We start from the raw sequence: 26,310 nt of genomic DNA on the forward strand, positions 1-26,310 counted from the left end.
AGACTATCGCAGCCCAACTAGCGCCTAGTGCCTAGTATTTTTTAGAACCTTAGCTATACGCTATTCCATTTTTAATTGAGGAAATACATCTCTCTCCGGTTATTTTCTTATTTTTATTTTTTTAATAAATATTAAAAGAGTCTAAAAAGCATTTTCGTCTTACTTTTCTATTATGGCAGACAGATTTAATCAGGTCAATTTTCTATTTCTGTTTTCACATATGATCATATATATTTGCAGAATAAAAAAGACATTTGTAAGATAATATATATCACGTATATAAAGGTTCTACTGTACATAAAGACGCGAAATATCGCACCCGGATCGTCATAGTGAAAACTAAAGTAAAGTATTACGTACACCCAAAATGAATAAGAATCATGATAGGTACACTCATGATGACAGGTACCCTACTAATGCAGCTGGATGAACTCATGAACAAGATAAGAACTGCTGTGATAACCAATATCGAAGTTGGTAGTCTGCATGCTACCAAGGACTAAATAAACAAAAAAAAAAATCAAGAAGACTGAAGGTCTCTGCTCCGCCATAGACGATCAGAATCAATTGAAGTAATCAATGGAGCACTTCTCAGTCTGAAAAGTACCAACTGAATTCCCATTCTGGTTCAAAGGAACCTTCAAGTCACACTTAATTCTAGGCTTGAACTTTCCGGTCTTGATTCTACCCAACTTGAACCGAATCCTCAGATAAAGCTTCATCTCAATCTCGTAAACCCCTGCGCTCTTCTGTTGATTAAACTCCTCAAGCAAGTTGGATCCAACAATCAATTGTTGTCCCTGAAACACCGGGTTCAGAACGTTTGTAGTTTTATGGCCTTGGTAAAACGGCGTGAGAGTAACCGTACTGAACCTTTGCCCCTCGTACAGGGCTCTGGCTTCGATGCGATCGTAGTAGATGCCGATCTTCTTGTTGGGGTTTCGGATGGTGAGGTTGGCAGCGAGATTGTAGTGGAGGTTGTTGTCGGAGGAGAAGTTGAACTGGGTGAGGGTGGCATCCGTGACGTGGAACTTGACTCCGGTTGGCCTGACTATGAGCCAGAAGACGAGGACGGCTAAGCCCAAGAATACAACTGCGGCGAAGATGAGCTTGAAGACGAGACTGAAGATGCAGCTGCAGCAGCAGCTGAGGAGACCTCCGCCGCGGCCGGGGCGGTGGTAGGTCTCTCTTGGCGGGCCTGATGGGCCGTAGTTGGCTCCATTCAAGTGGGCTTGTTTCTCTGACATGGAAGCGGAAGCGGAGTGAAAGATATATCAAATGTATAGGGAAAACTGCTGAATGAATTGAGTTGGGTGGAGAAGAATGGAAAATCAAGAAGGTAAAGCGGGGTTTATATAAGGGTATAAGAGCGTGTGGGAAATCATGAGGATCAACATTGCCAATTTGGTGTGCTGCGTGTTTTAGTATAACACGGAAGGACGCGTGGGGTTGTGTTAAGAAAATCAGCACGCGGTTTCTTAGAATTTAGAAGGTTTCTGGAGATGTCTCTTTCGACTGGTCTTTCTCTGTGAGTCATTTTGGGTGTTTTCACGGGTAAGCCTTCATCGGAGACGTAACAGCGTGTGGATGTGGTTTATGGAACTTTTCCGGGTATCTTCCATTGCGCCATTGAGTCATTGTTGAGTTGACTTGTGAGGGATATTGATAACTATGCATGGATGAACCCGACTGCTCAGACGGGATATTGATAACTATGCATGGATGAACCCGACTGCTCAGACGACCAGACCAAGCCAGGAATATAATTATAGATTATTTCAAAGTGACATTTATGTTACAAGTCGAAGTTTGATTGTAACAAAGTTAACGTGATACTTATTCGTTTGAAGATACATTAATTAACATGATGTGGGGTATGGGATATTGTGTGTTATATAAGCCTATAACACATGTCATAACCTAATTCACTCCATCAGGATTTATTTTTGCACTTCAGTTGTTGTTATAGTATATATATGAGATTCTGGAAGTAACTAAATAATAAGAATACATTAAGTTGCTAAATGCACCTACAACACATTATTTATTTTAATAAAAAATTAAAATTTTGACTGATTATAAGATAATTTAACTTCAAAAGAATAGTTATATGAAAGTCAAATTCGAGTTCAGCTAAAATCTCTAGCTAAGAGTCTTCAGAAAAAAAAAAAAATCTCTAGCACTGATTAAGAACTCAAGTATTGAGATTTATTGTATGTGGTGTTATGATTTTGAAGTCTAATGATATATCGTCGTCTCTTGTCCAAAAAAAACAAAAACCAAACCTCACGTGTATGACAGATTTCACATTAATTTAAGAATTAGTAATCACTTCACCATTTTTTTTTTTTTAGAATTCACCTTAAAGAAATGAAATATGACTTTAAAAAAGAATATATGAATATGGTTGCATTCAAACTCGAGTTGTTATGGCCTTATGGGTGCAGTAGCGACAGCTTGAATCACTAACGCCATTCAACCCAAAATTCAAAAATGGGATCAGGCCCATAATTTTAAAAGGTGTTCAGCCCAAGAAGGAATCATAAGTCCAGTCAATATTGAGATATTAAAAACTGTTCAGCCCAAGGAAACAATCTTCATTTGATATTGATTATCATGCAGGAATATGAACCCGACTGCCCAACCCACGTACCGGGCCTAGCTAGCTCGGAATAAAATCGTAGTCTTTTTCACATTTATGTTACAGCCGAAGTTGTGATATGATGATTCCAACAAAGTAACATGAGAATGTCCAAAATAAAATTAACATGATATTGGGCTACGGACAATTGTGCGTGATCCGAGACTAAATATTATGGCCGAACCTATCGTCTTGTTCCTATAACCAACCTCATAAAACTGTTCATCATACTCAATCTCATTACACTCGCTCCAGATCTCGGTAGTTGTCTAGGCCTCTAGGGTATGAGATGTTGGAAGCAATTAAATAGTAAGAAAACATATGTCAGATTATTTGTCATGATGTAATCTGATTATTATATGGTGGAAAATCAATGGATTATCCTGATTATAATTCTCACTATTAGCAAAATTGACTAAAAACATTGATTAGAATCAGTGAGTATTATACCCAATAGTTACTAATATCAGTGTGAGAAGCCTAACAGTCACCCTACACTCACAGATTTAATTTCTGTCCCATTTGAGGGGGTGGTTTTTACTCTCTCCACACGGATAAAAAAATCAATTGTGAATTTTTTTGTGGGACCCATACATACTCAAATGAGATCTTCAAAATTTATCTTTAAAATTCATCAGTGAGAGCATTAATCACTAAACTAAAATTTGTGTGAACTGCACAGTAAAAATAAAATTAGTTTTTTTTTTTTAAAACGAAAATAAAATTAGTTAAATTACTGTAATGATGAATATTAACCAATAATAGTAATATTTGAAGAACAACCAATAATAGTAATTATTCAATAAAATTCTCAACATATTCAAGAAATGATACAAGAAGGGAGAGGGGGATGAATGCCAATACCTCTCCCAATAAATATACAAACAAAAATACATGATTGAACAAAAAAACACATGAGTTTTTCTATTGGAACCTCCAAATTTACTCACTTGACCTCTATGCTTTTTACACCTCCTATCAAATTTTCAAATATTAAATTTACTCATTAAACCTCACTAAAGTTCCTCAAATAACCTCACTCATATAATTTACAAACAAACTAAGATCTTTATAATAAAAAAACTTAGGCATTTCAATGATTTAATTACTCAATAAATCTTAATTACATCTCCATTCCTTAATCAAACAACATAAATCTCTTATCCAATAAAAAAAAATCAAACACAAGGTATTGAGTTTTAAAAATTAATGAAAATAAAATAACATGAACTATTATGTTTTTTTTTTTTTTTACTTTTTCTTTTTTAGCTGTGCAAAAAAAAATAAAGATTAATTATTTAAATATTTTATTTATTTATTTTTATTTGCTAGCTCTGTTTTTTTTTCTTCTTTTTGCAAATATAATGGATAGATTTAGATTTAGGTCATAATACAATTTATTTTGTTCTCCCTGACCAATATGCGTTCAATATGCATATCATACATTTTTATCTTAATCATAGTTTTATTTCTTATTAAATATGTATGAATGCTTTAATGAGTATGTAGTGAAATTGGAAAATGAAAATGGATAGGAAAAATAATAAAGAATACAATCTAATATTATTGAATTGGAAAGTGTAGAGAAAATAAATATAACAATTTTTTGGTATAATTATTGTCCTTAATAGTCATTTTATAGTAGGTTATATATGTCATTTAATAATTCATAATAGAGTGAGGTCAAGTGAGCAGATTTGGAGGTCCCAATAGAAACTGTCAAAACACATTCTCCAGATTTATTCTTCATTTCTCCGTCTTCCCCTTCTCTTCATCTTCTCCTTCGTTTGCTGCATCTCAAGGAGACCAGAACCCCCCTCTGTTTTTGTCAATTGATGATCAATAACACCAATTGAAAAAACATGAGTACATGAAAAATCAACCAATAAATATTCTTAAGAGAGCCCAACTAATACTGGAACTGAAAATGGATTCAAAACCACCACAAACAAGTACCCAATTTATATGAATCTCGAGGAACTAAAATGCAAAAATCAGGGGAAAAATATGTCACCTTATGCCAAATGACACCTGAGATCAAGACCAAAGTAGCTACTATCTGTGGGAGTGTTGGCCATTTAAACAAAAAAGTATCGACGATCAGAATTTAAACCAAAGAACCCATGAAAGGCTAATTTTACTAATTATAAACAGATCAAACTCGTTCCCAAAATAAACCCAAAATCATGACTAAAAAATCTGATCTTACCTACATCTCAAATTTTTCATCTGACCTCTCTTTCACCTCCGCAAATAACCACAAAAAAAAAAAAAAAAAAGATTCAAGATCCAATAACAAATTGAACATAGAGAATTGGGATAAGTGATCAAAGAACAGACCTGGAATCAATCTACTTCTTAAATCGAATTCAGATCTGGTTCAAATTATGTGAGAGAGAGAGAGAGAGAGAGAAAGAGGGGGGGGGGGGGGGGGGGAGAGAATCAGCCGATCTGCTATTCGCAACAACTATCTAGGCATGGAGATCGAAGTTCAAAGTGGAAGAAGAGCTTCCCATCTAACCGAGGCAGGAAACAACGAGTTTGGCTTTTGTGTATATTAGGGTAAGACTATATCCTCCCAAATCTGACATTTTAGGGAAAAGAAAGGAGAAAAAAAATTGTTGACTATATGGTTGTTACATATATCCGTAAGTATGAATTTATTTTATGTTCAAGTAAATTCAGAATATGTGTCTGGCCCAAACTCTAGGTTACTTGACTGAGTTGTAAAAGAGTTTTGAATTAGAGATATTCATAGATATCCGATTAATTGTACGATTATCTTTTCTTGTACAACTCTGATTTTATGTCTTATAATCCTCTATATAAAGAGGCCCCTATTATCAATGAAAGTACGACTAAATTCTCTCCCAATTAAGGAAAACCAAAAACACGTTATCAGCACGAAACCCTAACCCTAAAACAAATAGCTAAAACCCTAAATCCGAATACAAAACCTTGAAACATTTTCTGCCTCCGCTACATAACTTGAAGCCCTCGACCCCAGGAATACAGAACGGGCAGCGGAACCACCAGAACCAGCCGGAAAAGCACTGAATCGGCCCCGAGAAGAGAAAAAGGATTCCTGCCCGGTTCACAACCTTTCAGACCGCCATCTACCACCAAATTTGGCCTGAAGTAGCACCTAGATTCCATAAATTTGGAACCGGAAACAGAAGCCCAAGAACCGGGAGGAAAGACGCTGAATTGGCCGTCGGAAGCCCCTGAACTGGTCAAGTTAGCCTTGTTCCAGCCCTGCGCGCAGCCCCCGTGCAGCCTTCGCTCACCCTCCGCGCATCCTGCCGGTAGATCTCGCTAGCTAGCCCTCGACAGCAGTGCGCAAGCACTCGCCTGCTAGCCTCGCTTGCTGTCGACAGATATCGACAGCTCCCGCACGTGCCTCGCAGGCCTCTGCCGGCATTTGCCAACAGCCCCCGCAAGCACCTCGCAGGCCCCTGCCAACCTTTGCCGATAGCCCCCGCACAAGCCCTGCAAGAGCTGCACAGCAGCCCTGCAGCAGCTTCGGCAAACGACCACCGCCGGCCACCACTGATTTCCAGCCACCTCCAGCGACCATATTCCGACCACTTTTTTGGCAACTTTCCGGCGACTTTTCTGGTAAATTTTTGACACTTTTTTAGGTATGTTTTCAAGGCTATTTTAGTTCCCGTTTTTGAAGTTTTTTATTTTTTTTTTATTTTTCTCTTCTTTTCGTCAGGGACTTGCAAACTCCTTTCTTTTACCCCCCCCCCCTTTCTTCATCATAGAAGAGACCTAATTAAGCCGAACTGTGGGGATTCGTTCTCACTCCAAGCTTTGAACTTGTTGAGATCTCCAAACTTAGAGTTTGTAAAGAATTTATGATCGACCACTTACCTCATTGTTTCGATCTAATCCAATATCTCTTGGAATCGGATTTCTTGAAAGTGACTACGCTCAGAAATCTTAATTTCTTAGAAGCAATTACGCTCAGAAATTCATAATTTCTTGGGAGCGACAATGCTCATAAATTTTATATGTTTTCGTGGTAGCTTTTTCCGCTCCGAAACTAACCCTTTTTCTTGTTCTCTTTCAGGATGAGTAACCTGAACAAATTGGACTTTACTCCATTGGGAACAACTGGCTCTAGATATCACAGGTGGGTTCATGATGTCTGCTAGCATCTAAAGGCCGATGGAATCCTGGATACCATTCTCGAGCCTAGCTAGGACGTGCTAACTTTTGAGCAAGCTCAAGCTTTGGAAGCAAATAGAGCAGCCTTAGAGGCAAATAAGGCGAAAACTATCATCCTAATGACTCGTCATATGGATGATTCGCTCCAGTACGAGTGTATGAATGAAGAAGATACCAGAAAGCTGTGGGTCTCACTCGAAGAAAGATTTGGCAACGTTCGCGACTCCCTGCTTCCTGACCTAGAAGTGAGATGGCATGGCCTCCGCTTCTGTGATTTCAAGTTAGTTCTTGACTGCAACTCAGAATCACTTCGCATTAAATCCCTAACGGAATTCTGTGGTAAAGATATCACAGATGCGATGTTGATTGAGAAGACTTTCTCTACCTTCCCCGTCTCTGCATTGATGGTTCCTAAGAACTATCGAATCGATGTTATTGCAGGACAGATCACAAGGTTTCATAAGCTCATTGGAGCTATGAATGTTGCTGAAAAGCATGACAACATCCTTGTGAAGAACTATAATTCGAGATTCGTGGAAACACAACATATTCCGGAATCCAATTATAGTCGCGCCCCTAAGAGAGGGCGCCAAGAGCGAAACCCTAATCTTAGGAATACTTCTGGACGTTCTGGTCCATGTAATCGCTCTACTTGGGAAGGTAACTGCCAAAATAGGAGAACATGGAACCGAAGAGGTCAACGTGGAAAGAGAGAAGGAGTCAACGCCTCTGGCCATGTTGGTGGTGACACTAACACTAAGAGCCATCCTTATGACGCTTTCAAAGCGCCTCAATCAATGGAGTCTGAGCAAAGAGATGTATGTTCTCGATGTGGAGTATCCAGTCATTGGGCACACATTTGTAGAGCTCGTGAAGAAATTGTCACCGCCTACAAAGCATATTGTGAAGCAAGAGAAGTTCACTATGTGGAACAAGAAGATCAAGAAGATGATCTAGAGTGAAGGGTTGAAGACTACAAATCTGGCTAGGATCAATAGATCGCCAATTCTGTTTAAGTCTTTATTTTTCTAAGAGATGTAATAGGCAATTGCCATATATTTTGTAGCAATTGTCATTGGTTTAGTTTTTCTTCACATAGGCTCATCCAAAATGAGTATGATGTCCAGGAAAGTTTTGAGATAAGTGGTACTTAAGCGAGCTTTGCTCCACCGACATCCCTTTACTCACCTGGTCATATTTATTTTGGAGTTACCGAAAGAAGTCAAACGACTACCTTTGTTTTGCATTAGCTAGTATTTGGATTAGATTCTCTTAATGGTTAAGAGACAATGATGTACTCCGTTGGCTTATGAATAAAATTTCGAGTTCTTTTCATTATAACTCCATTTTGATTCTGAGCATATTACTTTGTGACTACGATGGCTGGGCCATCAGTATTAATTCAAGGACATGGAATAGCCCAAGTTCCCCTTGCCAAATGGCACCTTGATTACTGTCACACAAACTCTCTACGCTCATGGGGCAAATCGCACCTATGAATAGTCAACGGATTCCATGCGAAAACGCATGTAAAGAACGGAAATGAGTTCCTTTGTAATGCCTCTAACGATTGCGAACAAAGGCGCATCTTAGAGAAGTTTATATGTCTCTCTAGTGGACTCCATGTCACTATTCGAGCTATTAAATCCAATAAAGTCATGAGATAAGATCTCTTGGATTTAGACACATATTGGCTTTGTTACGACATGATAGGTCATCCTAGTCATGATATGATGATCCGTCTACTAAAGACTTCACATGGACATCCTTTCTCTAGAGCGAAACGAAGCATGAATCAAAAGTTGATTCCTGGACTAAGTGTGACCGCCCTGGACTTGGTGTGACCGCCGCCGCTGCCTCTGGCATCGCCGCCATCCACCACCAGCCTAGGGCTGGCACAGTCCCTATCCATGACACCATGGATGCCGTCTATCATGGTGATGGCGCCCTAGGTGATGCTGCAATCACCAACTTTGCTTCAAATAGCATTTCAAACGCTCAGGCCTAACCAAAATCCTCATTGGTTGCTTCTAAAGCCTCTCACTCGTTTTACAAAGCCTATTCCTTTAGGAAGTTAGGACTGAGACCGTCCTATGCAAAGGATATGAAGATACTTTCTCTGTTCTTACATAGAATCCGTGGGGATTCTGTGGACTAATTCAACCAACTTGCGGATGTTTACATATCTCATGATGATTGGTTGACACACAAACACACTAGTCACGTGTTGTGCCATTGTCCACCTATAAATGCTGCGTATACTACACTCCTAACACATATCATATGACAACGGGCTCACTCCCCGGATCATCCTATTTAGTCAATTGGACTTGACAATGCTAAAGAGTTTACATCGAAGACTTTCAATGGTTATTGCATTGGGACTAATGTTGGACATCATATTCCCATGAACACACCCAATTGGTCTCGCGAAAACGACTACGATGGTAGTCCGAACATTGGTAATGCGCACCAATCTCCTTATATCTTCTTGGGGTGATGCAATATCACATGCAGCTATGCTAATTCGTCTACGACCCACCGCCACTCAATCTACCTCTGCGTTACAGCTAGTGACTGGGTATAAGTATCGTACTTATGCATATTTGAGTGTGCCAATTGCGCCGCCACAGCGCTCTATAATGGGTTCTTACAGATGAATGGACAACTACGTTGAATTTGAGATTCCAACAATCGTCCGCCACTTAATGCCCTTGTTAGGCGATCTCCTTACCGCTAGATTTGCGGATGTCACTTTGATGAGACAGTCTTCCCGTCGTTAGGGGGAGATAAGAACACAGATGTTTAGCAGGAACGACATGAACTGTCGTGGTCTGTCCCCACTATGTCACATCTCGATCCCCACTAAAGTGACGAGATCACACATATCTGCTGCAAATATGCCTGCAAGGATAGACGTCCCTACGAGAGGACGTAGCGCCACCCTACACGGAGGTAGGCATGGTGCCAACGCCAAAGAGAGTGGCACTCTGGCTTTACAGGCCATGGCCCCAGCTAGGATGCTTGGGAGGCCCGTGGGTTCGAAGGATAATTTGACACAACCCAATCCTTGGATCATCGACACTCAAAATCCGTCTCTTGAGAATCTTCCGGATTATGGTTATCGTTGGCGGACGCCTCAACGTTAGAACCTATTCCTGAGAATATAGAGCTTTTTGAAAATTACACTAGTGTACATGAGACGTGGGATAGAAACTCCATTATAATTGATGATATAGTTGTGCATTTTGTTGCACATGAGTTTCTTGAGTCCGATGATATCGAACCAAGCTCCGTTGATGAATGAATGCCAACGTAGAGAAATTTAGCCTAAATGGAAAGATGCGATCCAGGTTAAGTTGGATTCTCTAACAAAGAGGAAGGTTTTCAAGCTAGTGATGCCAACACCTCCTAACATAAAACCTATTGACTAATGGGTATTCGTTAGAAAGCGTGATGAGAAAAAGATATGGCAATCTCGCCTTATGGCGCAAGGCTTCTCACAAAACGCCCTGGAATCGACTACGATGAGACATATTCTCTCGTAATGGATGTCACTACACTCCACTACCCTGTCAGTTTGGTAGTTTCCGAGTAACAGAACATGCAGCTTACCAATGTGGTCACTACGTATCTTTATGGGGATCTAGATATGGAATATACAAGAAGGTTCATGGTGAACTTCATTTACCCAAGTCAAGTGGCTCTAGACCACGGAGCGCGTTTTACAAAGAGGTTGAAACGCTCACTAAAGTGACTACTTGATTGGGAAGGGATATGCCCACGCGTTTCCATAACAAGTTTCAGATTTCATCGCAGTTCATGTTGGACATGATCTTCATTAGAAGTCCTGAAAGAGTTAAGGGAAACCGCTGAACACTTGAAATCCGAGTTTGAGATGAAGGATTTTGGGAGAACACGATTATGTCTCAGTTTGGAACTTGAGCATCGTGTTGATAGATGCTTAGGCATTTTGACAAGGTCAAGCCTTCAAGCACCCCCATGATCATCCATAGTCTTGATCCTGAAAAGGATCTTCTTTATCCAAAGGATGATGACGAAGTTGTGCTAGAGGCAGAAGTGTCTTACTTAAGTACAATAGGCGGATTAACTATTTAGCTAAGGTATAGCACTGTGCCAACGCGACACCATTGGATTGGTGTAAAATATATCTTTCGGTACTTGAGATGTACGATTGATATGGGCTTGTTCTATCCCTACAGAGAAATGATGGATTCGGATCGATCACACACCAGGAACGCCGCCAACACTGGCCTGCTCCTCTATCTCCATCCCAAAACGACATGTGTTTTGGAAGGTTTTGCTGATATTGGGTATCTCTCTGACCCACACAAAGGTCATTCCCAAACTGGTTAAGTGTTCACCATGGGTAAAGACCGTACGTGATATCTTGGAGGTCTACAGAACAGACCCTAGTCACTATATCTTCGGACAATGCAGAGATTATTGCTCTTCTCGAAGTGGTTCGTGAATGTATATGGATTGGATCCATAATTACGTATTTTCGAACAATTGTGGTATGAAGTCTACCACAGATGAACCTACGAGTATTTAGGATAATGCTGCTTATCTTCAATAAGTGAAGCAAAGCTACATTAAAAGCAACAACAGACTCTCCTTAAGATCAAAGTGAACTAGGTTCAATCTGAGGACAGTGTGGTAGGCTTGCTCACTAAGTCATTGCCTAAATTCCACTTTCGAGAAACATGTTGCTAGCATCGTTTGCGGAAGTTATCCGAACTCCCATGACCGTAGTCATCAAGGGGAGATGCAGACATCAGGGGGAGATGTCCTACATGTATGGTCTCGAAACGTGAAGGGTGTGTTGTGCTCTTTTTCCCCTTCGACCGAGGTTATTTTTGTCCCACAGAGTTTTTGTTACTCGGCAAGGTTTTTAATGAGGCAACGAGAGGAGCACCACGTTTGGGCGACATAAGGGGGAGTGTTCAAGTAAATCCAGAATATGTGTCTGACCCAAACTCTAGGTTACTTGACCTAGTTGTAATTGGGTTTTGAATTAGAGATATTCTCGGAGATATTCATAGATATCCGATTAATTGTATGATTATCTTTCCTTATACAACTCTGATTCTATGTCTTGTAATCCTCTATATAAAGAGGCCCCTATTATCAATGAAAGTACGACTCAATTCTCTCCCAATTTTGGTTTTCCTTAAACATTTTATAAATTATAGTTTGTTATTACTCACAAATATCTGTGTGTAAAACTTTAGCTACAAATATCTATGAGTTTAAATTTATTAATTAAATTATATTTTTGTTATTACTCACATGTATCCGTATGTAAAATCTTTATCACCGATGTCTGTGAGTATAAAATTATTTAATAAATTATATTTTATTATTACCCACAATTATCCGTGTGTAAAATTTTTCTCACAGATATCAGTATCTGCTAAATATGTAGGACACACGGACATCTATGAGAAACTTTATATCACACTGATTTCAGTAGGCAATATTTGGACACACGGACATCACAGATGTTTGTGAGTATAAAATTATTTAATAAATTATATTTTTGTTATCACCCACAATTATCTGTGTGTAAAGCATTTCTCATAGATGTCAATATCTGCTAAATATGTGGGACACACGGACATCTGTGAGAAACTTGATGTCACACTGATTTCAGTAGGCAATAGTGTGAACATGTGCTTATGTAGGGTCCAGTTGATCAATTCACACTGTTATCTGTATCTAGAAATCAAATGCCACAGATGTTTTATCAGTGTGAAGGTCAGTGTGGGTTGCTCAATTTGCTAGTAGTGGCCACCCAAAGTAATAGAGGCATGTCAGTTGTCAATGTTTAATTTTTCTAATTTTTCATGGGATGTATATTATCATTTATATATGTACTTGGCGCCATATTTAAGGGGAAAACAATGTGCTCGATCTCTTTTTACTGCTTGTATATGATTGCCTAATGCATATATGTTATTAAGTTTCATCTTTCTTGTGATTCAACTATTTCGTTATTATCTTGGCCAACGTAAATATAAATAGAAGAAATTATGTACCCAAAGAAAATGTTTTAATTATTTATGTCTTTCGTTTCATAGCTTTCGATTATTTATTATACACACATGATGTAAGTTTTCATAGCTTTACTTCTGTATAAGTTGTCATGTGCAATATTAGTAACCTGACCTATGATCAATTGTTGCAAATTAATTCAAATATCAGTAATCACCTCCCAAAGAAACGAAAGATTACTTCAAAAATATGGTTGCATTCTAATTAGGTTGTAATTAGGTCTTAAAGCATATATACGGTGTTAATAATTAGGTTGTATACCCTGCTTGAATAAGCTCAATAGTAATTTAACCCAAAAATCAAAGTAGTGTTCGGCCAAGAACCAAACAGCCTCAAAATCAAAGTTGTTTTTTTCTGAGCCTTTAACATAATTCTTAGATGCACTAGACAAAATCAGGATTAACTCCAAATTTCTTATTGTTACTTGTAAAGAAATGTAATCGTTTCAGGATTAACTCTTTACGTAAGACCAGTTTTATGGTAAGAATCATATATATGTTGTAAAAGGAAGGTTATAGACCACGAGCTGGATAGAGACCATGCAGCTCGATCAGTTACTCATTTCAGGTCCTATGAATTTCCAAATCAAGCATCCATAAAATTGCAGAAATATTCTTTGTAAATGAAAAGGGTCATGTGACATGACAACCTAATATCCAATTAATTGAGCAAAACTTCTGTCAATGGCTAGTACCAGCTGTGCTGTGTGTGAATATATAGTTCAAATAATTCCAAATCCTATCGACATGCAATGTACATTCATTCTCTTTGACCCATTTTTCTTGAAATTAGGCATGCGATCATGTGATCGGGTTTTGACATATTAGGCACTCTTTAGTCTTCATATTTACATGCGCACTCTATTTCATTCTATCTGTCCCTAATAACATGTCACACAAATATATAAAGAGATCAGTTTTGAAGTGGATGTATGAGATATTAGGTCTGTAGATTCACCGGAGTTTGCTCTCTTATTGCAATTGGTCGTCAATTTAAACATTTACAAATTTAGAAGAAGAAAAAATTACCTAGTCAGTGGTTCGGATTGACGGTATAAGTCCGGTATATGTACGAGAGTATTTGACAAACTAAGAGTTCCATAATAAAAAGTAGCTACTCTAACAAGCACAAACCACCATGTGTAGAGTAGAGTGGGAAGCTTCGTTAGGTTAAAAAGAAGATAAGGACCTTTGAATATTTAACGTAATGTGAGTCCCTTTCCATCACGCTATTATTAGTCGGTAGAGAGAGAGAAAGAGAGATATGAGTACGTAGCTAGCTAGCCAAGGGAGTTTGAAAAGGACCACCACTATGTGCACCATGTGCGAGATAAACCCACCCCAAACGCAATCACAGCCAAATTCCTATTAATAATTCAATCAGCCTTCTCCACTGGAATGTATGTCGATCTTACTAATTGGTTATATATGTTAGGTAGAACCTTCGAGGATAGAGAGCAAAACCATGGACTTTTCTTTACAGAAAGCTAGGTCATGTCTCTCTAACATGTCGTCACATTCAATAACAGTGTACACTCACTAATTGATGTCTGTAGGATTAGTGGGAGCTCCTGTTATTATTCAGGATGTTCTCTCGTTACTAATTGTTCGGGATTTAGGTTTTACGTCCTCTCTTTGTATTCGACAATTTCATTAATAAATGCTTGAGGGCACACTGCCCTTATTAAAAAAAAAAAAAAAAAAAAAAAAATCTCTTGAGACAACTCTCTAACTCTCTAATACAAGATGAAAGTCATGAAACCATGTGCTGCATGACAACGAAGGAAAAATGAAGAGAAAATTGTAAAACTTAGAAAGCAATAACTTATAAAGCAAAGCAGAGCAAAAAAGAAGAGGCAACAACAGAAAATTTATTTAATAGGGATTTGACAAATGACAGAAAAAGACACCCCAACCTCCATACATGAATCCAAAATGCATGATTATTGAAAAATAATAGGTATTTATATAAAATTATACATCTTAAGCTCATAATTGAGTACCACCGACTACAATTTTGCTATACGTCTCTTGTATCTTTCATCATAATCTCCATTTTATTCTATAGCAAAATGTACAACTTTCAAAGGCCCCAAGTATATGTAATTCGAATACACACACAGTTCGATGAAGCTAAATTAATCAACAGAAAATTAAAATGACTGGAAAATTAATTATAGAGAAGGAACTAACGGCGTTAGAGCAATATTCAACGGCAATTGTCATTGTCCGATCCTCATAAATTGCTCTTCGGTCTGTCCTTTCATATCCTTCATCATACGCTAACCTTGCATCGCTGGACCAGCTGGTACTTGACAGCGTTTTCTCCGACCACAATTCCGGTAGTCTTGGCTCCCAAAGTTATGAAAGCCGGACATCTCACATAGAGATGGTACTTCCCGGTGATGAATGTTCCAATCTTCCATCTCACCCGGCCGTCAATCTTGATCAACAAAAGTACGGTGCCGGCGGCCTGGTCCTGTCCGAGAGCAATGGAGTTGTAGGGAGCGATGGGGACGTCGGTGCCGTAGATGAAGGGCGACCAGATGTTGACGTCCTTGTGGCCTTGGTAAGTGGGCGGGATTAGGGTTGAGAAGGTGATCTGCTGGGCGCGGTAGGTGGCGTAGACGTCGAGCTTGTCGTAGTAGATTCCGAGCTTGTCGTTGGGGTTGCGAGAGGAGATGGTGACCTGGAAGCTGGAGGAGAAGACGTTGGGGACGGTGTTGTTGAAGTTGTAGACGGTGACGTCCTGGAGGATGAAGCGGGGCTTGGACGGCTGGAGGATGGCCCAGATGATGAGGATGGTGACGAGGAGGATGAAGTTGAAGATGAGGAGCCCAGCGCAGCAGCGGCGGATTCTCTTTCTCCTCATCTTGTGGCCGTGGTTGCCGCAGTCTTTTGAAGACATGGTGGTGGCCGGAGGAGGACTGTACTGGAAGTTTAAGCAGAGGGAGAGGGAGTGGTTTCTAGCTAGCTCCGGTTATTGCGAGCAGTTGACTGTGGCCAAGTTTGGTTTGGGGGTATTTATTATAGACGGGGGGTTGTTACTGGATGATGATGGTGATGATCATGTATGTATGGTTGAAAGCAAATACATAAAGGTGACGGTAAGCCTAGGTACAAATTACGGATGGTTAAATTCATTGACTCTTGACTATGAGGAAAATAGGTAAAGTCTACCTTAGAACTTCGCGCCGGGGGGGGGGGGGGGGGGGGTGGGTGTGGGGAAGGGATGGGTGCTGCCGGGGTCCTACCTTTGTAGGGTTTAACATATGCTTCATATATTAAATTGTTTGGTGCTGTATTAATATTGTAAGGTAGTGACTAGTGAGGACACCAAGGCCTAATATATTTAGTGACTATTTTAAAATTACAGATATGCCTATGATCATCATCATGTGCCTTTTGACAAGACTCATTAAATGTACTTGGGGTTAACTATTCTATGATTAGATCTTAATTACATGGAGTAAACTGGACATGCGTTTTTATCTACTGCATGGTGAAATCTAACTGCTTTGCTCAATGGTGGAATAAAAGGGTTTCTTCTTTAGCTCCAATGGTGAACCGAGTTTTGTTTTCCTTAGCTTGACTGGTGAAATGGGTTTCTTTCTTGGCTCAAATGGTGAAATGTTTTTTGTTTAAGCTCAAATAGTGGCATGAGTTAGACCAATCGTTCTCTTACTCGGCTTTATTCAGCACACTGGGCAGCAAATGTTTTGTCAAGCTCAACCACTGGGTTTGTCTTTTGCCTCAAATAAACGTTTGGTTCATATCATTTCCTCATCCTTATATCTTAAACTTTTAACTCTTATAGTCTTATGTATATTCTTTTTTGAGTTTACTATTAATGAGAGTATGAGACTTAATCAATCAATCAATCTACATAAAAAAAAATCAATCAATCAATCAATATTAAAGCCTATTTGGCTCAAGTCACTAAGCAAGATCTTATTATTCAGAGAGCCTAAATATTCATAACAAAACACGATCCAAGTAATACGCTCTTGACATTAGCTTCAAGGTACAATACATAAAAAAAAAAATACATAAGCCCTAAAGAAAACATGACTTACCGACTATGTCACTTCAATAAGTGAGCAAAACATGGATGACTTTTATTGGTGGCCTATAGTAAACAAAGGTGTTCTAAAAGGCATGTGGCGATCACCACCGTCGGATAGGAAAAGGCTTTGGTTACACGTCTCCTAGTCGACCCTACTTATCATGACGGAGTAAACTTCCAGCTCTTCCCACCTTCAATTTTTGGGGGTTCCAGAATATACTTTTCACTAGCTAAAGCTCCATGACAATGATGCAGAAAAAATGTGCATGATTCCGTTGTTGATGTTGATGTTGGTGTTTGGTGTTTACATTTGCAGAACAAATCAAGTTTCATTATCTTACTAATCAATTAGAAATAAGACTTTCTTTGATTTAATTGAAAGCTTCTAACCCTTTTCCCTAAAGAGCTATAGACATTGCTTTCTCAGAAAGAAATCTTTAGCCTTTCTTTCAGTTCGTTTAATTTCTTTAAGTCAATTTTCTTTCTCGAGTTTTTTTTATGACATTTTTCTTTCTCGAGTTCTCCAAGACTACTATAAGCTTTTGCTAAATTTTGAAAGCTCGGCAAGTACATGCAAGATTGATATTGTTTTATTAGTACAAATCTACGTTCATGTCTATTAACAACAATGAATAAGGTAAAACAACCATAAGGGGGAAACTTGAAGAGTGAGAAACAATAAAGCTATTATTTTAGGGTAAAGCTATGGTATGTTAACATTTATCATACATCAACTATTTTTACCACTTTAAGGACTCATGTTACCACTTTGAGGACTAATATTATTATTTTGAGGACTCATATAGTAAACTAAGAAAATTTACCACTTTAAGGACTCATGTTACCACTTTGAGGACTAATATTACTATTTTGAGGACTCATTTTACTACTTTTAAGGCAATTGTATGCATGTCATACGTTAACACATTATAGAATAAACATTTGCCAACGTTTTGGTTTTGGCAGAGACATGCGGAGAGTATAGTTAAGCACCAACGTTTTGAGGACTAATATTACTATTTTGAGGACTCATTTTACTACTTTTAAGGCAATTATATGCATGTCATACGTTAACATATTATAGAATAAACATTTGCCAACGTTTTGATTTTGATAGAGACATGCGGAGAGTATAGTTAAGCACCAAATGAATAAGCTAAAGTGCAATACATCCTACACAGGATGGTCGATAGAGAGTAGGAATTGTCAAATTGATTATGTCGGTTGGCCCCGTCTTATGTATGAACTATAAGACTGATGTGGTCTTTTTCTAATGAAAACATGTACTATCCACATCAATTCAAAGTCTTCAGCCTCAACCACCAATGACCAAACCGAGTGACCATTTTTGTCCACCTATTAGCCTTATATACTGTTTTTTTGGTTCTCATCGATCAAATGATGAATTTACTAGGTGGTTATGTCTACTAGTTAGTGCTAAACAATAATTTTCTTTTTATGAAACTGAATGAATGCAAATCACACAAATCAGCTGTCTTGAATGCATATCCGCCTCTGCAAAGAGGTATGGAACCGGCTATCCTGAATGCCTTACCGGCTTACCCGCCTCTCGAAAGTGGTCAAAACCAGACCAAATGCAGTCGTTAAGATGAATACAAATAATTATATATGCTAAACACAATAGATTTAGTTCAAGAACATAAATTGCTGAAGAAAGGGAGTAAAGAATCAGAAATCAACTATACAGCGTCAAACATCAACTCTCTAGAAGGGCCTACGTACTTTGTTTTATTTCTTGGTTTCAGCTTTATGGACACATGGATTAGATATTGGTTGTTGTAAGTCATATAGTGGCCGGTAGGTTTAATGAAGATGCATCTAACTAATTGTACAAGGCCGCTTGCAGAAGAATCAAATGAGTACACTGGGAAAAAGATACACAACTAAAAACAGTAATCTCATGAAAAGATATAAACCATCCACCCAATTATCTTTCATATTTATAGAATTAGATAGTGGTAAGGGGAGACCTTATATATAGTTTCTTTATTTGGGTCTTCTTTGAGTGTCTGATATTAATAAAAACGTTGCAATCGTAGGGCTGATGTATCAAATTGTGTTCCATATGTCATTGCATATTTCAAACTAATAATGTATAAACAGTTGTGATAATAAATCCACAAAAAGAAGAGACGTAGGATGAATATCATCATGAAACCATGGGAGTGAAGATATCAGTTGGTACACCTAAGAGAGTACCTAGGATCATGAAATAATGGTTTCAATAGTCATGATAGGTGATGTTTACTTTTTTGAATAGGAATTGATTGCATTAGTAATCAAGCCATGAAAACATGCCAGAGTCTAACAGAACTTACAGACAGAATCCCGGGACAAACCGGATAACCTATCCAAGCCACAACTAGACCCATTAAAATCTCTGGGACGCTCGCTGAACAACAAATCTAAACTACGCAAGACTAATCTCGCTCTCTAAGGAATAAATATTCATCTAGTCTAATATGCCGATCACGCAATTGTCGTACAAATATCAATTAGAAATATCTTAGAAAGGCTTATAGAAATTACCCCTCCATCAAAAGGCTTGAGTATGATAGGTGATGTTTACTAATTAATCGGGAAAGAAAAAATAGTGATATGTTATCCACTTCAAATAGATTTTTATGTTTTATGATATGAGTATGATAGTCAACATCAAAAACGCAATTAGCATGTTTCAAAAACGCAATTAGCATGTTATTGAAATCTCCAAGTTTCAAATATTCATTTTAAGCAAATAATAATATTACGAATTTTTCAGCCTGGAGTTGATTGGTTGGGTAATGTCAGGGTACTGCACCGTTTGGGTTTTTCATTTTTGTAGCTTCACTTAGAATATACTAGAAAACCAAGTACGCTGCGCAGCAGAAGATGCAATTCACATCTGCAAAAAGTACTACACTTTGCCAAATTCCTTTGCTGATTCTGAATTTCTCTCCCAAAACAAAAGGAGAGTATTATTGATTGGAATCAAGAAAATGTCATTGGATAAGGGGTTTTGCAAAAAACTGAAAGCAGCAAAAAGAAGCCAAGGATATCCCAAATGAATGTACCTTCATTTGTGGGGGTCTTGGGTGGGTTAGTTTGTGGCCTATGTCTACTGGTAGATTCTCTGCAAAGGGTATTCTTTCATTTAGCACTTGCACTGGTTTTTATGCTGATTCTTATCCCTAGTTTCGCACTTGCTATATGTCCCTACAACGATCTTTTTCGAACCACCAAATCTCAATTTAATATTATATCTCTTAATATTATGTGTAACTTTTAATCAAACCATCTAATTTTTTTGTTTTTATTGTTTTTCCCTTTTTCACCAAACAAAATTACTTTACTAACTTTGATGAATAAAATATTATAAATTCATATCTATTATGATCTGGATGATGACGTACGAAAGATATGCGTAGAAAAAATAATTATTTTGTAAACCAAAATAATTGACATGTAAAATCTTGAGATTAAGGTATGGCAGTCACTAATTGAGAGATCTCTCCAAATTTACTTGTGAAATCGGGTAAGAAGAAATTCTTGGAAAGCAGAGGAGAACACAATGAGATTACAAATAGGATTACTTTGGAGACTTACGTGATTGGTTTCACTTCTCTAATGAGAAGCTCTTCCTTCTATTAGCACATAAGGTACTGCAATTTGAGTCGATTAATGTGGTAAAAATATATGTAAAGCCTAGTACTCGATCCTCCTAAAACAAATAATATATGTTGCCGTTTAGCGAGTGGATAGCAGCATCAAGTCGCAACTTGCATACAAGGGAATGAAGGGATGGGTTTGTTGTCTCCATGCAATTTGCTGCTAAAATCTGAAAACAAGGAATGGCCCTGCTTCACTTTTCTTCTCAAAGAAAAGTTTAATGAAAGAGACAAAAACAGAAAGTAGTGGAATAAAGAAAAGAGAAGTGATGAGAGAACCCTTGAATCCTCGATTGGTGGGTCATACTCTAATGGAGAAAAAAGAGAAGCTATGGAAGTGAAAGAAAGGGATCTCCTTGACGATATACAACTACAAAATGTTCACTTTAGGTAAATTAGGGTGAGCTAATTAGGGATAATTCCTTCTAATGTTTCTGAGCCGATTAATTAATTTAGTGGGGGTGTTGAGCCAATGGCTTAAAGTCGTTTGGATGCATCTACTACTTTTTTATGGATGAAGTATTTTTGCGACAGGGTGCAAGACAATGACGGAAATTGAATAGACTTAAAAATCATTTTAAGTTTTGACAAGAAAAAAAGGGTTGCAAGCAATGGTGCAAAGGAAATGGACATTTATTGCCATGTTACTCCTAGAGGAAGGATAAAGGATAATGAAGACGCCTAATCCATAAGGAATGAAGACGCTTTTGTAATTTTATTTTTCTTTTAGAAACTATGATTCATGATATTGTAGAATAGTACTCGTGTTTTTAAAAATAATTTTTTATTTTATACTGATGATATATATTTCTATTACACTTTCACCTAGTCTATTTATAAAAAATGTGGTCAACCGGCCACGTTGAATTTTAGAAGTACAAAACATACTAACTCAAGCTTAAAAGTAATTTTTTGGATCTCAGATGAATGATTCCTGCTCGAATACTAACCATGATAACACTACTCTACGGGGTGTACATGAGCCGAATCGGAGTGAATACCAAGGTGACCATGTTCGGCTAATTTGCTTTTTATCGAGCTCGAGTCGGGCTAAAGCTTGAATTTTTTTTTTCATGCTCAAGCTCAACTCGACTTGAATATTTTTCTTAAGTCCAAGCTGGGCTCTGCTCGGCTCGATTTATTGGACGAGCTCGAGCTTGAATAGACTCGGCTTGGCTCATTTGTCTTTAAATTTAAAAAATAAAAAAAGAAGAAAGAAAATTTATCCAAATTTGATGTTCATCCATCAAATTTGGATTTATTGTTCTTTATTGTAATAATTTTACTTAAATTCTCAAATTCTCTTCCAATTGAAAATAAATGTAATTAAAAAAAATTAAAGATTTAAGATTAGAAAAATTATATTTTTATTTATATTATAAATTTTCATAAGTCGAGTTTTAACAAACGGGCCTATTTTTAACAATCTCGAGCCACTCTTGAAAAATAGGAGCTACTCACGAATTAGACGAGCCAAATATATCATTGTTCAAGCTCGGCCCTTATTTTTTTGTCTAGCTAATATTGAGCTCAAACTCGACTCATTTATCTTACGAATACGAGCCGAACGAGATAAAATCGAGCATAATACGAGTCAAACACAAGCTGTATCGAGCTTATTTACAGCCCTACTTATTCATACAAATGTCTAAGATGACATCTATTTAAAAATAGAGTAGAGTATAAGTTTGCGTAATAATGTTTCTGATTTTGATTAAAAAGGATGATTAAACATAGACGCAACATCATATCCTATGATTTCAATTTTCCGATTTTAGTTGGGTAAAAGTGTTTCCTTCAATTAGAGATCAAACTCATAAAAAGCATTGATGCAAGCTACAACTTCATTCACATGATGAATGGATTTTGTTCATTCACATGATGAATGAATTATGGAAAGCGTGTACTATGATCAAACTGACATGCCAAGCTAACCAACATGTTTGTTCTTCTTTATGTAATTCCTACTCCCTCATTTGCGCCCTCAAGTCTACCAAACCGCCACATAAGCTAATATCATGCACGGATTAATGTGACTGATGAGTATCAGATAAAAAAAATGTGATTGATTAGTATTATACATGTTGTATTTTAGTGCATGCGAATGTGGAATCTGGTTCAAGCACCACCAATTAGAGCCGTTAGATATGTAATTTTCCACATGACCTCACGTCGTAAGAAGCTTCTCATCCTATAAACTATCAAACCCTATTAAACTATTTTGTCTTCAGAGGAAGAGAGCGATCCATATTAACCATTTTATTATTGTAAACCATGATGCAGACTCATGAAGTTGTAGACGGCTGCTAAATATTCCTAGTGTGAAAAATCCACATTCTCCTGGCTTTTAGATTTTGAGGCTTTACTCTAATGCACTTGAAGTTGGATGGTTGCTCTTCCCAGAACTTTTATTGGGGTAAGGATGTGTGATTCAAGAGGCCTATAACGATCAATATAGAGACGAATGAGCCGACTTGATTTTTTGGCATTATAACCACAAGTTCTGTTTATACACCTTATTTTGCTTATTTGGCACAGGCTCTCTAAGTACGTTATAAATTCGTCCTAGAGCCGCTCCGCTAATTGGAACACTTAAAGGAGCTCCTGTGTCAATCACTTCCATTATTGTAAACCATGGTGCATAATCATGAAGTTGTAGACGGCTGCTAAATATTCCTAAGATCATAGTGTGAAAACTCCACAATCTCCTGGCTTTTAGATTTTGAGGCTTTACTCTAATGCACTTGAAGTTGGATGGTTGCTCTTCCCAGAACTTTTATTGAGGTAAGGATGTGTGATAGGAGCATTTTATGCAACATTTATATGGTTAATCTTTATATTAATCTTTGTGTATTATATTTTCTCTTTATTTATTTATTTTTGAATAAAAGACTGGTGCGGCTGCCCTTAAACCTTGATTAATGAAACTGTCGAATATAAGGGGAGGACATTAAGCCTAAACCCCTGATTACAATAAGTATCTAGAGTATGTCCCGAAATAATATCAGGAATCTCGATCTACAAAATTCATGTATTCTAACAAGCACTAACTAGCAAAGAGTGCTCTACTGGCTACTCTATTTGCTTTGACATAGCAGTGACATAACAGAAAGATAACTTGATATGTAACACGATTACAACGTAGCATAATTATCAAATACACAGCTTTCCTACTATGTTGCTGCCGAAGGATAGATCTGACGACACTTAGCTTCACCCTACCACTAGGCGGCAGCAACCATTTGACGAAATAAGAAACTCGCCGCCTACCTAGAGTAGACAAAGCACTTTGAGTGCACACATAGGCACATAGCCCAACTGGCCCTACACAACTAATGTAGGGAATTATTGCTCGCATAAAGTGCAACATAACTAGACAATGTAAATAAATAAAAACATTAAATAAAATATAACCTAAGGCTGGGCCCAAAAAGGCTCCAACCCAATCTTCAGCCCACAACGGGTCCACAAGCAGTACCCAAGCCCAAAGGATCAAACCAGGAATTAGGCTGTACCCATCCCTCCCGGCCTAAGGCAATAGCTGCAACGCGCGGCCTCCAAGTCCGCCTCCCTAGCACTGTGATAGCTCTTTTTTGAGCTATTGATTTTCCTTATTCTCCTGCAAATATGTCAATTGTAATATACGGAAATAAGGGTCTCCCGCAGAGGATTAAGTTAAACTAAAGGCTTCAACAAAAGTCACAAAAACGTGACTGCAGCTCCTACTGAACCGCAGTAGAAAAACAAACTAAAAACCTAACTAAAACAACCCAGAAAAATACGAAAATTTACAGAGGTATACTAGACACGTAAAGAGTCTAGCACACAAAATTTGGTGAATTTTGGAGTTGATTTGCTATGGAAATAAAATACAGAAAAAGAGAGAACAGAAAGAAAAACGAAATTTAAGCAGATTTGAAGTTGGTTGAGATCAAGATAATGAAACTAGCTAGGAAGGAAGTATCCACCCCCAACAATAACACACAACACACTTTGTCCAATTTATCACCAATTAACTTAGTTGAAGATACTCAGATTGGCTCGGTACGCTTGAACACAACCTATTACTCTTTCTTACTTTGTACGCTAGGCAAGAAGTGCTCTACACCTAGACTATTCCCAAGCAATGCAACCTAAAGGTATGTTTATTAGATTAAACATGCAGAGATCATTAAGTTTGAAAAGAGTTTGAGCAATCACTAGGCATCGCAAATAACTTAGAGCCTTGCTAAACCTAGGATTTTGTTTACTTGCTAGTGAAAACTACCAATTACTTCTCTAGATAATTTGAGGAATCCAACTATTGATCCAGGCATCAAACCATCAAAGTATTAGAACCCTAGCATGCATACTAAGTAGTCCTCCAAAGCATACAAACATAGAATTCATCAATGAGAAATTGGTAAACAAAACCTCAACTTTATTAATTGAAAACAAACCGAAAATCAAAGCATGTTATGGATCATGTCTAGGGGCTTCAACAGCTCCCTAGCTACTGGAAATTTAGTTACACATAATTGGAATCAAAAACACAAAGGAGTTCATGAGAAAGGAAGACAACAAAAATCAGAAATTGGGAAAAATACGATCAATGATCGATCTTTGAGAAACAGTGATCGATCGTCTCTGGTGTGATTTTGCAGTCTTGCTTCTTCTTCTTCTTCTTTGGTGTGTCTCTGGTTCTTTTTTATGTGATCTGCTGTGTATGTGGTTGGTCACTCCCTATTTATAAAACATGGAAGGAGGCCCCTTTATGTAGGAGTTGCAAGTTTCAAGGGCACTCTTGCAATTAGGCCAAGCTTGTTTACTTGTTCTATTTGATTTTCTCTTCTTAGGCTGAATTCTTTGACTTGTAGATCCTTTACAGCTGATATAAAACATGCTAACAGCTCATATAAAACGTGTATAACTCAGCAAATCCCCAAGAAGCCTCAAAACAATCTGCCAAGAGATAAGGAAGGTGACTTCCTTATTTGCCTCACTTAGGATTGCCTTTTTAGCCCTTCTTTTAACTCGGTTTCATTTCAGCTTTGAATGTGATTTTTAACAAGATAACAGCCTTGATGTTGATCTTTAAGAGTGTATAAATATCTTCTAAAAATCCCCTCAACTTGCTGCCCAAAAGCAGCCTTGAAAAGCCTTCAAGATAAGGTCTGTCAGAAATTTCCAGATTTTCCTTATCTTCTGGTCAAATTTATGGGCTTGTACCCCGACCTTGTAGCTATCTTTCTGAACGTTTCTTAGGCCTATAATGCCCTATGATATCATTTATTGACGTCCAAACAATAACCTTCCAAAAGACTTTCCAAGAAAGTCTCCAAAAGACAGCTCCAATATGCTTCATAGATAAGACTGAAGGTGGAAAGCTGATCAGGATGAAGGAATGGATGGATTTCAAAACTTTTTAATTAGTGCGGAATAAGTTTAACAATTAAACTACTAACTAAACATAAAATCCATTCCTTTAACCCATGATCTTGGCTTATTGTGATATGTATATAAACATAGCATGCATGGTAAGGAAGAACAAAGAGGGAGTTTATGTTCTACTCACCCTTGGAGCGTGATTTTAATCCGATCCAAGTGAACCACCAAAGTTCCTCTCCTTGATCTCTCCTTGTGTGTGTTTCCTCCACCTTGAAGCACCTTGAATTAAGAACTCCTTCTTATACTCCTTCTTGTGCT

At 37.8% G+C, this 26,310-nt stretch overlaps 1 protein-coding gene, 1 long non-coding RNA gene and 1 pseudogene across 2 annotated transcripts; all 3 read right to left on the reverse strand.

Annotated features, from left to right (window-relative positions):
• Nucleotides 1-253: 253 nt before the first annotated feature.
• Nucleotides 254-1,337, reverse strand: LOC133722148 (NDR1/HIN1-like protein 10; annotated as a pseudogene).
• A 2,894-nt stretch (nucleotides 1,338-4,231) lies between these two features.
• LOC133719726 (uncharacterized) lies at nucleotides 4,232-4,914 on the reverse strand. The gene is made up of 3 exons (XR_009851409.1): nucleotides 4,851-4,914; nucleotides 4,656-4,700; nucleotides 4,232-4,460 (listed from the first exon to the last, which is right to left on the reverse strand). It is a non-coding gene; the product is annotated as an uncharacterized LOC133719726 (long non-coding RNA).
• Nucleotides 4,915-14,741: 9,827 nt separating this feature from the next.
• LOC133721044 (NDR1/HIN1-like protein 1) lies at nucleotides 14,742-15,944 on the reverse strand. Its single transcript, XM_062147560.1, has one exon. It carries the CDS (start codon nucleotides 15,797-15,799, stop codon nucleotides 15,167-15,169), a length of 633 nt encoding a protein of 210 aa, XP_062003544.1. The 5' UTR covers nucleotides 15,800-15,944; the 3' UTR covers nucleotides 14,742-15,166.
• Nucleotides 15,945-26,310: the final 10,366 nt, after the last annotated feature.

Source organism: Rosa rugosa, chromosome 7 (assembly GCF_958449725.1).
Source record: "Rosa rugosa chromosome 7, drRosRugo1.1, whole genome shotgun sequence".
In the NCBI taxonomy this organism is placed as follows: Eukaryota; Viridiplantae; Streptophyta; class Magnoliopsida; order Rosales; family Rosaceae; genus Rosa; species Rosa rugosa.

What these genes read in the sequence shown, in the direction of transcription:
- LOC133721044 (XM_062147560.1), bottom strand. Translation starts at nt 15,799, where the DNA reads ATGTCTTCAAAAGACTGCGGCAACCACGGCCACAAGATGAGGAGAAAG.